Genomic DNA, 13,879 nt, shown 5'->3' with positions numbered 1-13,879 from the left:
TGATATTGATATTGTAGTACTAATTAATTAATCACGTTGTTGCATTAATCCATTTTGCTTTAGGTTTTTACCTGTTTTCTTTATTACGTGAATGTTGGCAATTTAGCATGCAGGCAAAATTTTAATTACAAGAATATCACTCATGTAATATATATATTAACGAAAAAAGCACCATATATAATTGATTAATACAACTGATATATAGATATCTAGGCATATCAGCTAGGTATAGCTAAGCGGTTGAGGATGCAACGACGAGGATAGACACGGCGGGGCGGTGGAGGAGGGGCGGCGGGGGAGGTGGAGTTGCAACTGTAGAGACAAAAACATCTGTTGAAGTGAGTGCCGGTGTCTTCACATTGAAAATCTTCGTAGCCTCGGCAACGTATAGCACAAGCACGCGGTTCACAGTTCTCATCATCCATGGACCTTGATGACCTCCACCGCGTACAGTTCTTCTTCTTGCCCTCCGCATCGGAGACAACAACTCCTGTACGTACGATAGTGTTTGTGTGTGTGTGTGAGAGAGAGAGAGAGAGAGAGAGAGAGAGAGAGAGAGAGAGAGAGAGAGAGAGAGAGAGAGAGAGAGAGAGAGAGAGAGAGAGAGAGAGAGAGAGAGAGAGAGAGAGAAGGTACGTACCAGAGGCGAAAATTAGTAACAACATCAACAAGGTGACCATCTGAAGTTTGTTGTCCATTTCTGTTTGTGATGAGTGATACAATATATGGTGGTTATATGATATTGCACGTCTTTTATATGTATAGCCCTTCTGTGGCAGACAATGTGCATTAATTATGTACCAATCTTGTTGATAAACTTCTAACTTTATTTATCATTTACAGAATAGGATGAATTTAATTTCTTATCATCTTGTAATTATCTCTATTCTCTAATCATCCCTTTGTGCACAGTACAATAGATCGATGCATGCAATACAGCACACAATAGATGCAATATAATTAAAAAGAAGTTGAATATGTTTACACACAATATATTTTGCATTTTGGTATCAATAGATTTTATTATTTGCAATTTTGGTCCCGTTTGAAATATTAATTACTCAAGACTGCAAAATATTAAGAAGCAATTCAAATATCTTATTTAAAATATTTTAGGTACTGTATATTCTTTATTTGCAATTTACAACTATGCTATTTCAAATTTGGTTAAGTTTGGAGAAATATATTAACTTTGTTAAGTATGATTGATTAATAACAATTAAAAACTCTGCTTGGAGAAAGACGGTAAGATCAAATCAATTGAGCGAATCTACCTCCATTCTCTCACAAACCCAATCAAGGAGGAGGAGGAGGAGAGTGTATATATTGGGGGTAACAAGGTCGGAAAGCCGCACACGGTGCCGTGTAATGTGACCGGCAAGTATGGATCCGTTACTGTGACGATGGTTCCGGCGCCTCGTGGATTTGGAATTGTGGCGGCGCGTGTGCACACGTAAGAATGTTCTTCAGTTTGTCGGAATCGAGGTTATTTTTACATTGGAAACTTCGTCAGGGTCAATCATTTCCTGCTGCATTCAATTTCGTGTTTTTTTTTTTTTTTTTTTTTTTTTTTTTGTTGTTTCGTATATATGCTTGCAGTTTAGTTTGTGTCAATGGTTCCTTTTGTTGGTTAATCCAAATAGTATATGACAGTTAGCATTCATTAGCTTGTCAATAAAATTGTACCATAATTTTTGTTAGATGCTAATTTGATTTGGTGTATTGTTGATTAACTCATGATAGTTAAACGATGATACTGGGAGTGCTATCGTGATTATTTTGTAAGATGGTGTGTTGCCGTAATTACTCTTTAAATTTATCTTTAAGATTAAGAGGATGTTTTATCAGGGGATCGCTCTTTTAAATGATGTTTTAACTAATTGATATGATTATTTTGTCTTACAATCCATCCCTGTATCAGGTTGTCATATTTGTATTGTTTAGCAACTCCTATTATGGTTACTCATTCAAGCTTTCATATGTCTGTGAAGGCCTATGGATTCCTATCTCCAGACTTTTTGGAAGGAGACTCGATTCTACCAAACACCTTTCCAAGAGTACACTGGTCTTATAGCAAAGCCCACAAGGCAAGATTGTTCACGTGATTGATGAAGTCGAGGCCTGAGCTTTGATGAATGAACCGTAACTGAGTAGCTGAGTTTCAGTTTGTTTGTATTTTTCTTACTAGTAAAATATCATGTTGACTACATTTCAACTTTTTGCAGGGGGAATGAATGTTGGGCTCTTGGTTTAGAAGTTGTTCATAACGCAGCTGGATCATGCATTCTTCTGAAGACCAACTCAACAGTGCACCATTGATGAAACCATGGCCCTTGGTTTATTTCGGCATTTCCCAAGGTTTAGGCATTATGTGAACCGTTTACCGAAAGATGCAACGCTGACCGTAGTGGCTGATTCGTGAAGCAGTGGTGGACTTATAGACCAAGAGCCTGTGCCATCCACGTCCTCAGAAAAGTTGTCATCCTAGGATGCTCCCTTACGATGCTTATCTGGCACAACTGTCGTCCAACACAGGGCTAAACAGTCCGGACATTGAGGTACACTTGGTCCAATTGTTCGATTCGGAAGCCAGCATCTTGTTCAGGCTGCGTCCAGATCAGCATCCGAAGCCGCTGAAAGCTGACCAGGGCATTCTACTGAGCGGCATGCGAGCGATGATCAGAACACTGTTGAAGATTGGGATGAAAATGGGTCCCCCTGTGGTGCTTTTACTAAGGTTGTGGTCGGAATTTTCAAGCCCCTATAACGAACAAACAACTGATTATCAAGGCAAGGGGTATTTTGGGGATCAAGGCAGAAAATGAGAGGCAACACCCGTGTCTCTACTGCACCAGAAAGAACGTGAATGCCGTTTTCCTTCTCAAAACCACCGCACGGGCTGAAATAGGTGAAACCTCACAAGATCACGCTTGAGCAATGATCGACAATTACTACTTCTATATATATATATACATACATATATATTACAATAAGGCTATAAGAATCTTTATACACTCTGGTTTGTAATAATTATCGCTTGCAAGTGATCGAATTCTATCTGTATGGACTAACATTAATATGATCATGAGAACATAAACATATTGTTTGTTTTGATTCTAATAATATTCCTTAACAGTTTATACATGTATGAGCATTGATTATTAACATGGAATTGACATATAATTGTTTAAATATCGAAAATAGCTAAGTTTATAACTAACAATATTGTAAGTCAAAATTATTCACTTAGAGCACAACTTGCTGCATCGTTAGAACATACAACGACGGAAGCTGGTGATGTGAGGAGTGAGGGCGGCGGTGGAATTGTGGGGGCTGCAACCCTTCAAACAAACACAGATGCCATTGTAGCATTCAAAATCCTCAAATGTACTGCAGTAGATGGCACAAGCACGGGGCTCGCATTCCTCCTTTGGAAAACACCTTGTAATGATTCTGCGCGTGCAATTTTTTCTGCCCTCCACAACCACTCCTGTATGTTTTCAATCATCCAACATTAGTTGCAAATCATTCAGTCATGGTTGTGTCTGTGTGTGTGTGTGTGCGCGCACGTGTATATATCTTGGTTATGGACCTTATGGTGGCCGCGCCTGGCAGCAAGCAAATGCCGACTGCTGCGAATATCAAGAAACAAATGGAGAAAATGATGAAGATGCTGACGAGGGAGATAGGCTGTTCTTATTCTTCTCTGGCCATGGAATGCCTTTTTGTCATAATGGAGATCAGAGTAAGCAGGCCATTGTCCCTTCTGATGACAATCTTATTACATGCAAGTGTTGTTATTTTATTTTAATTAAAATCATTAATTTAATGTTTCTCTGTTTTGATAATAATAATAATAATAATAATAAATGTTTGCATTATATAAAATTTTGCAGGCATGGACTTTAGGTACTACGTGAGTCGTTTGCCCGAAAAAGCAACGTTTGCAATAATGGCTGATTCGTGGTTCAGCGGTGGACTCATTGACCAAGAACCGGTGCAGGTCAGGCAACCGTACTATGTTCAGCCTCCTAAAGATCAGACATGTGTTGGTAAGAATAAACCTAAAATGATTCCTTACGAGTCCTACATGGCAAACTTGTCGTCTAGGACAGGGCTAAACGATCCGGACATTGGTGCACACTTGATCCAATTGTTCGGATCGGAAGCCAGCATCATGTTCTGGCTGCCACCTCATCAGCATCCAGAGCCGTTGAAAAGTGACCAGGGCATTCTACTGAGCGGCGGTGAGCCTGATGAGTTAACCTTTGAAGACCGTCGAGATATTAGGAACCCTTGTGGTGCTTTTACTAAAACTGTGGTCGCAATACTCAATGGACACCCTGCCCCTATAACAAACAGGCAACTGATTGTCAATGCAAGGGGTATTTTGGGGATCAAGGACGAAGATGAGAGGCAGCACCCGTGTCTCTATTGTAGCCAGGAAAACGCTAACGCGGTTTTCCTTCGCAAAGCGTCTGAAATTGGTGAAACCTCAGAAGATCATGTGCTTGAGGGATGATTATTATTATGCCTATACATATACTCTACTGGTTTGTAATAATTATCACTTGTTGCAAGTGATCACTTTGATTAATTTATGCAATAATTGTAATAAGATGACAGCATATATAATGTTTGTTACTAATAATACATTCTATTTCAGCGTTTATTATTAATTGATCGATTATTTCTTCGAACATACATTAGACTTTCTTTGTTTTCATTTACAGTACGTTACACAAGAGTATTGATCGATTAAAATGGAATTCATATATATATAAATTTCCCAGGAGGTACATAATATGTAGCATCCTTAATTTCAGACAAGCGTATGTAATAAATGAGAAACTATATATGTTTATTAGTAGGACTAATAACTAATATAAAAGTGGCCATGGGTCGGACTGGTTAGACGAGACAACGACGGAGGGTGGGGGAGATATGGTGACGAGTAGTGAGGCCGGGGGCGGGGGCGGGAGGGTTCACGTGGGGCCCACAACCAGACATACAGATACATACATGGTTTTCACATTCGGATTCCTCAAAGTGACCAAGTGCCCAGCATCCTATTGCACAAGCACGTGCCTCGCATTTCTCCTTTGGGTAACACTTTGTTGTCACTCTTTCCCTGCAGTTTTTTATGCCCTCCACATCAACTACTACTCCTCCTGCAATATATATATATATATATATATATATATATATATATATATATTTTCATTCATCAAACCATAATATTACAGAGAGAGAGAGAGAGAGAGAGAGAGAGAGAGAGAGAGAGAGAGAGAGAGAGAGAGAGAGAGTCCAATACCATAGACGAATAGTAAGACCAATAATAAGGTGACCATAAGGGATTGCTTGTCCATGTTGTTTCTGTGTGATGAGTGATACAATTGTGGTTATGAACTTAAGTGTTTTATAGCAGTTTTTTGGCAAATCGATAATGTGCATTAATTACGTCATCAACAGAAGAATATAAATTTAATTTTATTCTCATCTTGCTATCTAATGTCTGTCTGCACCAATTTACTCTTGTAATAATCTCAACACTGACCTTCGCATAATTACTTATCTTTTCCCACACCTAATTTTAGGTAATAACAAAAAAAAAAAAAAAAGACGGAAAAGAAAAATGCAATATAATTATAAAGAAATGAATTTTATATAAGTTTCAATCTAAATGGCAATTACAAAAATCATGCGCTGGCGCTTGGCCAAATTTTGCTTTTTGGTCCTAATAGATTTTATTATTTTCAATTTTGGTCTATGCCGAATTATTAATTACTGAAGGTGTAAATTTTAAAACACTGTATATTTTTTATTTCACATTTTTCATTTATAATTAAGAAGCAATTCAAATATCTTATTTAAAATATGGGCATATTACAAATAAGCCCATCAGTGGGAACTTATTCATAAAGAGATCCAGACAATATTCTCCTTTACCAATAAGTCCACACATGGTCCAGATTTATGTAAAGGACTAAAATAACCCCTCTTACTTTTATATGCTCCAATTTCATCCTTAACTTACTTTAACTTCAATTTGACCCCAACTTTCACAAATTATTCAATTTTGACCCAAAACTATTTTTTTTCCACAAATTTTTTTTTTCAAAAACTTTTTTTTCCCGCCGGATTCCGGCGTTGACTTTTTTTTTTTTTTTTTTTTTTTTTTTTTCCTTCCGGATTTTTTTTCCGGATTCCGGCGTTGACCGGCGGTCAACGCCGGTCTCCGGCGTTGACTTTTTAAATTATTTTTTATTTTTTTTTTATTTTTTTTTTTTTTCTTCCGGATTTTTTTTCCGGATTCCGGCGGTCAACGCCGGTCTCCGGCGTTGACTTTTTTTTTTTATTTATTTATTTATTTATTTTTTTTTTTTTTTTTCTGTAACTTTTTTTTCCGTTTAAACAGCAATATTGCTGTGAATGACAGTAATATTAACTATATTACTGTTAAACACAGTAAAATTAACTAAACTATAGTTTAACACATTGATATTGCTATATTAATCTCTAGCACATTAATATTAACACAACAAAATTCATTATTATTGTATAATAAAGTAATATTACTATGTTGTCCGTTCAACAAATGTAAACAAAATAAAAAAAACCAAAAGAATTAATATTACTGTGAGTGACAGTAATATTACTATAGCAACAGTAATATTACAATAGTAGACAGTAATATTATTACGTTACTTCGTGAATAACTCGAACAAAACAAACACCCCAAAAAAATAATAATATTGATGTTGTTGACAGTAATATTATTGTGTTTACAGTTATTTTACTGTCAACGACAGTAATATAATTACGTTGACTTGTCAACAAATCAAAAAAAATAAAAAAAAATAATAATAAATAAAAAAATATAATATTGCATAAATTTACTGTCAACGGCAGCACAATTACATAAATGTAATGTCAACGGCAGCACAATTACATAAATGTAATGTCAACGGCAGTACAATTACGTTAATTAACTATCATTGACAGTATAATTACGCTAAATTACTGTCAGTGACAGCACAATTACGGTCAACGTGTAGCGGCGGGCGTGGAAAAACAAAACAAACCAAACAAAAAAAAAAAAACTTAAAAAAACACTAAAGAAAGAGACCGCCGGAAACCGGCGAAAAAATCCGGAAGAAAAGAAAAGAAAAAAAAAAAAAGAAAAAAGAAAAAAAAAAAAAAAAAAAGTCAACGCCGGAATCCGGAAAAAAAATCCGGAAGAAAAAAAAAAAAAAAAAAAAAGTTTAAAAAGTCAACGCCGGAGACCGGCGTTGACCGCCGGTCAACGCCGGAATCCGGCGGCAAAAAAAAGTTTTTGAAAAAAAAAAAATTTTTGAAAAAAAAAAAATTTTTGGGTCAAAATTTAATAATTTGTGAAATTTGGGGTCAAATTGAGATTAAATTAAGTTAAGGATGAAATTGGAGCATATTAAATTATACTCCAAAAAAAAGTCAAAATTGAATTTTTGTGGTCAAAATTGAACTTTTATGGACAAAATTGATTAATTTGGATTACAATTAAGAATTGGGTATAAATGATTGAGGGTAATATTGGGATATACATGAATGTTTCCTTTAGTTATAATAAATATTAAAGGGATGGGGTTATTGGTGAAAGAGATATGTCCCCTATACCTAGAATAATAAACATGCTTGGTTGGGGACTTTTGCATAAAAATCCCTTAAAATATTTTGGGTACTATCCCTTATTTGGAATATGCCTTTTTTTTTAGTCTTTAATGTTTTGGTTAAGTTTGGACAAATATATCAACGTGTACAAAATTGTAGTAACAATCTCTTGGCCCAGTGGACTTAATGCGAAAATATCTAGGCCCATCTCGGGCTGCAATCGTCTACACCTGCAAATCCTACAACTTCATCATCCACCACAATGCTACCAACTGCCTCAATAAATCAACCATCCGATCGATCAAACCCACGCCCGTCTATGCCGAAGGCGTTTTCTGGTGGACGCATGTGGAAATTAGAGCGGCGGTTTTTATTACACCAGTGGCCCTCGGTCTTACCAGGCGGTTCAGTTTACGTAACCAACTATAGTCGATTAATAAATTAACTATGTTTTGTTATAGTTGATTTATTATTTTTAGGTCCAATATACACTTGAATAGTTTAATCAACTATAGTTGATTAATAAATCGATTCCGCAAACAACATTGTCGACTTACATCCAGTTTAATCTAGAAAATCGCGAAAAAACAAAAGGAGGGGTTTTCACTAATTATTTAAAAAAAATAACCTATCTCAATGCAATTTCAAAATAAGGGGTTTCCCTAACTTTCCCTAAAAAATACTATGCTGATTTTCATATGTAATGATTTTATGATATAGTGTATATTTCATAATTTTTATTATGCTTCAATAAATTTGAACCTTGTCTGATACTGCCCAATATTTGAGAATATGGCCCTAATTTCATGTATAGCATTATTCATTTCATTAATCCCCTTAATTTATGCTAATTTATCAAATTGTTATTATTATTAAATTTGTTAAGTATGATTACTAAGAAAAAAACACTTTGTTTGGTATGAAGCTCGCTCGTTTGATCAAATCAATTGAGCAAATCTACTTCCACTCAAGGAGGAGGAGAGTGTATATATATATATTGGGGGTAACAAGATCGGAAAGCCGCCGTTTAATGTGACCGGCAACTGTGGATCTGTTACTGTCGTGGATCTGGAATTGTGGCGGCGCGTGTGCACACGTAACAAGGTTCTTCAGTTTGTGGATGTTTTTACCTAGCTCGGAAACTTCGTCAAGGTCAATCATTTCCTGCTGCATTCAATTCAATTAATTCTCCTTCTATTGGTGTTTGTTAAATTCGAAGTAGCATTGTGTATTCTTATGTTGTCAATGGTTCCTTTTGTTGGTTAATCCAAATAGTATATGACAGTTAGCATTCATCAGCTTGTCAATGTAATTGTACCATAGTTTTTGTTAGATGCTAATTTGATTTGGTGTATTCATATGATTTTTTGTCGTGATTATTCAGTAAGTTGCCATAATTACTCTTTAAATTTATCTTTTAAGATTAAGAGGATATTTTATCAGGGGATTGCTCTTTTAGATGATGATTTGCCTTGATTACTCTCTAAGATTAAGATGATGTTTCATCCTAATTACTCTCTAAGATTAAGATGATGTTTCATCCTAATTACTCTCTAAGATGATGTTTTACCTTGGTTACTCTTTAAGATGATGGTTTATTTCTATTACTGTTAAGATGATGTTTAACTGATTGATATGATTATTTTGTCTTACAATCAATGTATAAGTTTGTCATATTTGTATTGTTTAGTTGATCCGTTTTTGTTTCCTCAATCATACAACATTGATTGTCAGAAATTTCTGCGAAATTGTAATGTAATATGCTGGTGGTTGCCTGAAATTAAGTCTTGTCTAACAGTTAGCTCATAGAGTAACTCATATATATTATGGTTACTAATTCAAGCTTTCATAATTTCAGGTAACTTTCAAATGTCTGATGAAGGCAAGATTGTTGACGTAATTGATGAAGTCGAGGCCTGAGCTTTGATGAATGAACCGTAATTGATTAGCTGATTTTCAGTGTGTTTATATTTCTCTTAGTAGTAAAATATCATTTCCATTATGAATTGTAATTTCTCGCTAACTACATTTCAACATTTTGCAGGGGAATGAATATTGCCCTCTTGCTTTAGAAGTTGGTCATAATGCAGCTGGATCGTTCATTCTTCTGAAGACCAAGTCAACAGTGCACCATTGATGAAACCATGGCACTCGGTTTATTTCGGCATTTTCCAAGGTGCGCTTCCTTATTCTCTCTACCCATCTTTGACCCGTTTTCAATAGAAAGATGTTGAGTCAAAATAGAAGGATCATATAATATAAGGACTTGTAATTAGTTACTAATTAATCTCTTCTTGATCCAAACTGATCAATTAGTTAGTTTGTATGTTTCTTAGATGACGAATACTTCAGGGGTGGTCGTAACACAGAGGGTGTTTTCGTTATTACACCATCTGTTAGGGGGTCCTCGCGATTGACCCAAAAAAGAAAGAAATAAATTGATGCAATTAACCCGAGTAAAGTTTAAGAGAGTTTTTTGGATAAGGCCCAATTCAATTGGGCCTTGTATCGAAAAAATATGTTTAGTACAAAAGACTTGTAAAATAAAATGAAATTAGATGAGGATATTTACATCCTTTCATTTATATTTATATATATGGAGTCCATGAGGGCATTGACGTTTTAATTAGTACAAAGGAGTACTGGACTATTTTATTTTTTATTTTTTTTGATAATGTGCATTTTTTTCAAAATATAATATGAAATATTGACTAAAATTGCATACAATTTAGACATGGAAAAAATTAAAGAATTTCACTTAACCTGTAAAGATTTTTTTCAATTGAAATTATATATTAATTAAAGAACAAATACAACACTAATGGTAATTGGTAAAATTCATGTATCGTTTAATTAAATACACTATGTTTTTTTTTGAGAGAGAGACTGAGAACAATTAAGTACACTATGTTACATTGGGAAGATTACAACTTAAAATAAATACACTGAGATATTTGCTGAATCAAGAAAAAGTGCATTCAAAATTACTCTTTCACTAATGCTTTTGTATACGAGAAAGGGACCAGTTATTCCGTTTCTTCATTCTTTTTAGTTTATATCTTTCATGACAGTTTTGTTCATTTTCCTAATTTTTGATTTGAAAAATGAGTATTCCATTCACCAAAAAATATGCAAAGAATAAACTGAAATGTCTTTAATCCTTATAAAGTGAAAAGATGTGCCTTTCTTTATCAAAATTAATTTGTTCCTACTGCAGGTTTATCAAGACCATGAAAAATTAAAAATTAATTTCCTAATTACACAGAATATATATATATATATATATATATATATATATATATATATATATATATATATATATATATATATATATATATATATGTATGTATGTATATATATATTTTTGAAATTAAATTTGAAGTATAACAGTAATGCAACTAATAATCATTTTGAGAAATTTCAGTTGGAAAGGAAAAGCATATTATTATTTTACATATATAGATATACATACCTTAATGTTTTCAGTAGTAACTTTAGGTTAAAGAATTGTCTTAATTAACCAGCCAGGCGTTAATTACTGTTAAGAGAAACACAATACAAAATCATAATATGATATTTGGATTGATTTGATTAAAGTTTACCATAAGTGTGAATTAATGAGTTGTAAAGTCAATTAGAATAGTCTCCTTATTGATTTGATTAATGTTCTGTGATGTGTGTGTCATCATCACCTAAAATAGATCAAGAACATAATTCATGAATCGATTAGGAAAGATATGTATAATTATCGTTCGAGAAATTTGGGTTAGCAACGAAAGGTATACAATTCTTAACTTCCGGCTAAAGACTAAATTGATGTTGTAATTAACACATATAAATAGTTCCATAATTAAGAGCTCTGAGAAGTACATATATATATTATTACTAGAACGAAAAGGAAAAAAAAAAAAGAAAAACACAATTAAAATTTCCGATGGATTATGAGAAAAGAATCGTGAGTGACGTGAGGTTGCAGGCCGTGTTAGTGGGGTGTCTCTATCCAAACTACCCGGAGCCTTACCAGCTCAATGGTTGCATTAATGACGTAAAGATGATGAAGAAGATGCTGATTGGCCGATTTGGGTTCGACCCGAAGGCGATTATGGTGTTGACGGACAAACCAGGGAGTAAGAAACTAAGAGCCACCGGTAAAAATATAAAGATTCAACTCGGTAATATGATTGCCAAAGCCCTACCAGGAGATAGGCTCTTCTTCTTTTTTTCGGGTCATGGGACTTCTTTCACTGATAAACATAATCGGAATCTAACACGGCATGCCATAGTGGCCTGCGACGACAATAACATTACTTGTATGTGCAGCTATATACATATATATATATCGAGGTTGTTTAATTAATTTGTTTGGACAATTAATTCAATTATTTGATTGCTTCTCAGGTATGGACTTCAGGCATTATGTGAACCATTTGCCCAAAAATGCAACGCTGACTATAATAGCTGATTCGTGCTTCAGTGGTGGACTTATTGACCAAGAGCCTGTACAGGTTGGGCTGCTACCCTACTACAATCCTAGGATTAATAATGAAGACAGCAACTATAAACCTAGGAAGCTCCCTTACGAAGCATATCTTGCACAGCTGTCGTCCAGGACAGGGCTAAACAGTCCGGACATTGGAGTTCACCTGGTCCAGTTGTTCGATTTGGAAGCCAGCATCTTGTTCAGCCTGCCTCCAGATGAGCATCCAAAGCCGCTGAAAGCTGACCAGGGAATTCTACTGAGCGGCGGTGAACCTAATGAGAACACTGTTGACGATCCTGAAGATAGTAATGGTCCTGCAGGTGGGGCTTTTACTAAAACTGTGGCAGCGATTGTCAATGCACACTCTGCACCTATTACAAACAAGCAGTTGGTTATCAGGGCCAGGGGTATTTTGGGCAATAGAAAGGATCATCCGCAACATCCGTGTCTTTACTGTAGCAACAAAAACGCGGATGCCGTATTCCTTCGCAAAGCATCCCATGGTCAGGCTGAAATTGGTCAAACATCGGAAGAAGGTCATGTGCTTGAGGAATGAATGATCTATGAACAAGTACTATTTTTATATATACCTATATAATTAATTACAATAAAGGTTTCTCTTATAGCTAGAATCACTCCTTTTTTTATTTCATGTTATAATAATTAATTAATTAATTAATTAATATTTCTCTATATATTACCATACTGGTTTGTAATGGTCACTACTTACTAGTGATCAATTATATCTGTAATTTCTTATCATCAATAAATTTACTCTTGTAATAATCCCAACTGTACTGAAATAATTAAATGTACTGTAATATTTCTCTCGTACCAAGTTTTATGTTGACACATACACATAAACATTATAAATGGATGCAACAACTACTACATTCATTTCATGTTATAAACTTTTTTTATATACTATACTGGTTTGTAATATATAATTATGAGTTGCAAGTTATCACGTTTAACTTAATTAATATGATGAGTGCATATGTGTTTATTACTAATAAATACATTTCAGTGTTCCTTAATTATTGATTGATCTCTGATTAGTTATTCCATTTTATATCATTTTTGCTTTATTGTTTATATTATATATGTGTTTGTTTACAAGGCAAACTAGTGTAGAGAATAGCATATGAACATACAAGAGAAATTAATTATTATTTAATTGGCACAAGTTGCTGCAATATAATCTCAAACAGGGCATATAGAACATATTGCAATCTTTAAAAGTAATAATATCATTAATGCATGGATTAATTACATACAAACTACACGCTGAAAGCTGGAGGAAAGAATAGGTGGTGGTGGTGGTGGGTGGTGATGAGTGGGTGTGGTGGTGGTGGAGTTGCGGCAACCCCACCAACAAATGCATCTGCGATCACATTCATAATCCTCACTGCGACTGCATATGATTGCACAAATACGGGGATCGCATTTCTCCTTCGGAAAACACTTTGATGCCGCTCCATGGTCGCAGTTTTTTCTGCCATCCACATCAACTACTACTCCTCCTGCATATATATATATATATATATATGTTTTCAATCATCAAACCATAATATTGCCTAGAGAGAGAGAGAGAGAGAGAGAGAGAGAGAGTACCAGAGACGAATAGTAACACCAATAATAAGGTGACAATCTGGAATTGCTTATCCATTTCTTTGTGATGAGTGATACAATGGTTGCTATAAAATTTCATGTTGTTTTTTTATATATAGTATTTTCTTGGCAGATAAT

General features: G+C 34.7%; 2 protein-coding genes and 2 long non-coding RNA genes across 6 annotated transcripts; 2 read left to right on the top strand and 2 right to left on the bottom strand.

Moving 5' to 3' along the window:
- Window positions 1–138: 138 nt before the first annotated feature.
- Window positions 139–764, bottom strand: LOC148766744 (uncharacterized). The gene is made up of 2 exons (XR_016034428.1): window positions 641–764; window positions 139–490 (listed from the first exon to the last, which is right to left on the bottom strand). It is a non-coding gene; the product is annotated as an uncharacterized LOC148766744 (long non-coding RNA).
- A 2,635-nt stretch (window positions 765–3,399) lies between these two features.
- Window positions 3,400–4,702, top strand: LOC105976615 (metacaspase-9). Its single transcript, XM_088825516.1, has 2 exons — window positions 3,400–3,787; window positions 3,897–4,702. The coding sequence occupies exons 1-2, from the start codon at window positions 3,400–3,402 to the stop codon at window positions 4,520–4,522; spliced, it is 1,014 nt and encodes a 337-aa protein (XP_088681642.1). The 3' UTR covers window positions 4,523–4,702.
- Window positions 4,703–8,409: 3,707 nt separating this feature from the next.
- Window positions 8,410–12,916, top strand: LOC105976614 (metacaspase-9). 3 transcript variants are annotated; one of them, XM_013001859.2, is made up of 5 exons: window positions 8,410–8,802; window positions 9,509–9,587; window positions 9,695–9,826; window positions 11,627–11,960; window positions 12,049–12,916. In XM_013001859.2, the coding sequence occupies exons 4-5, from the start codon at window positions 11,702–11,704 to the stop codon at window positions 12,684–12,686; spliced, it is 897 nt and encodes a 298-aa protein (XP_012857313.1). In that variant the 5' UTR covers window positions 8,410–8,802; window positions 9,509–9,587; window positions 9,695–9,826; window positions 11,627–11,701; the 3' UTR covers window positions 12,687–12,916. The 3 variants fall into 3 exon arrangements, with proteins under 3 accessions (XP_012857313.1, XP_012857315.1, XP_012857311.1); XM_013001861.2 differs by having other exon boundaries at window positions 9,509–9,609; XM_013001857.2 differs by lacking the exons at window positions 8,410–8,802; window positions 9,509–9,587; window positions 9,695–9,826 and having other exon boundaries at window positions 11,021–11,960.
- A 291-nt stretch (window positions 12,917–13,207) lies between these two features.
- On the bottom strand, window positions 13,208–13,879 carry LOC148766743 (uncharacterized). Its single transcript, XR_016034399.1, has 2 exons — window positions 13,745–13,879; window positions 13,208–13,653 (listed from the first exon to the last, which is right to left on the bottom strand). It is a non-coding gene; the product is annotated as an uncharacterized LOC148766743 (long non-coding RNA).

Source organism: Erythranthe guttata, chromosome 11, assembly GCF_056151865.1.
Source record: "Erythranthe guttata isolate IM_541 chromosome 11, IM_541, whole genome shotgun sequence".
Classification (NCBI taxonomy): domain Eukaryota; kingdom Viridiplantae; phylum Streptophyta; class Magnoliopsida; order Lamiales; family Phrymaceae; genus Erythranthe; species Erythranthe guttata.
Note: the sequence above shows the minus strand (reverse complement) of the source record. Positions and strands in the feature narration are given on the sequence as shown.

Excerpts from the sequence above, each read along its gene's own strand:
- LOC105976615 (XM_088825516.1), top strand. The coding sequence starts at position 3,400 with ATGGCACAAGCACGGGGCTCGCATTCCTCCTTTGGAAAACACCTTGTA. Across the intron at positions 3,788-3,896 it reads TGATGACAATCTTATTACAT|GCATGGACTTTAGGTACTAC; the intron begins GCAAGTGTTGTT and ends AAAATTTTGCAG.
- LOC105976614 (XM_013001857.2), top strand. The coding sequence starts at position 11,585 with ATGGATTATGAGAAAAGAATCGTGAGTGACGTGAGGTTGCAGGCCGTG. Across the intron at positions 11,961-12,048 it reads CGACGACAATAACATTACTT|GTATGGACTTCAGGCATTAT; the intron begins GTATGTGCAGCT and ends ATTGCTTCTCAG.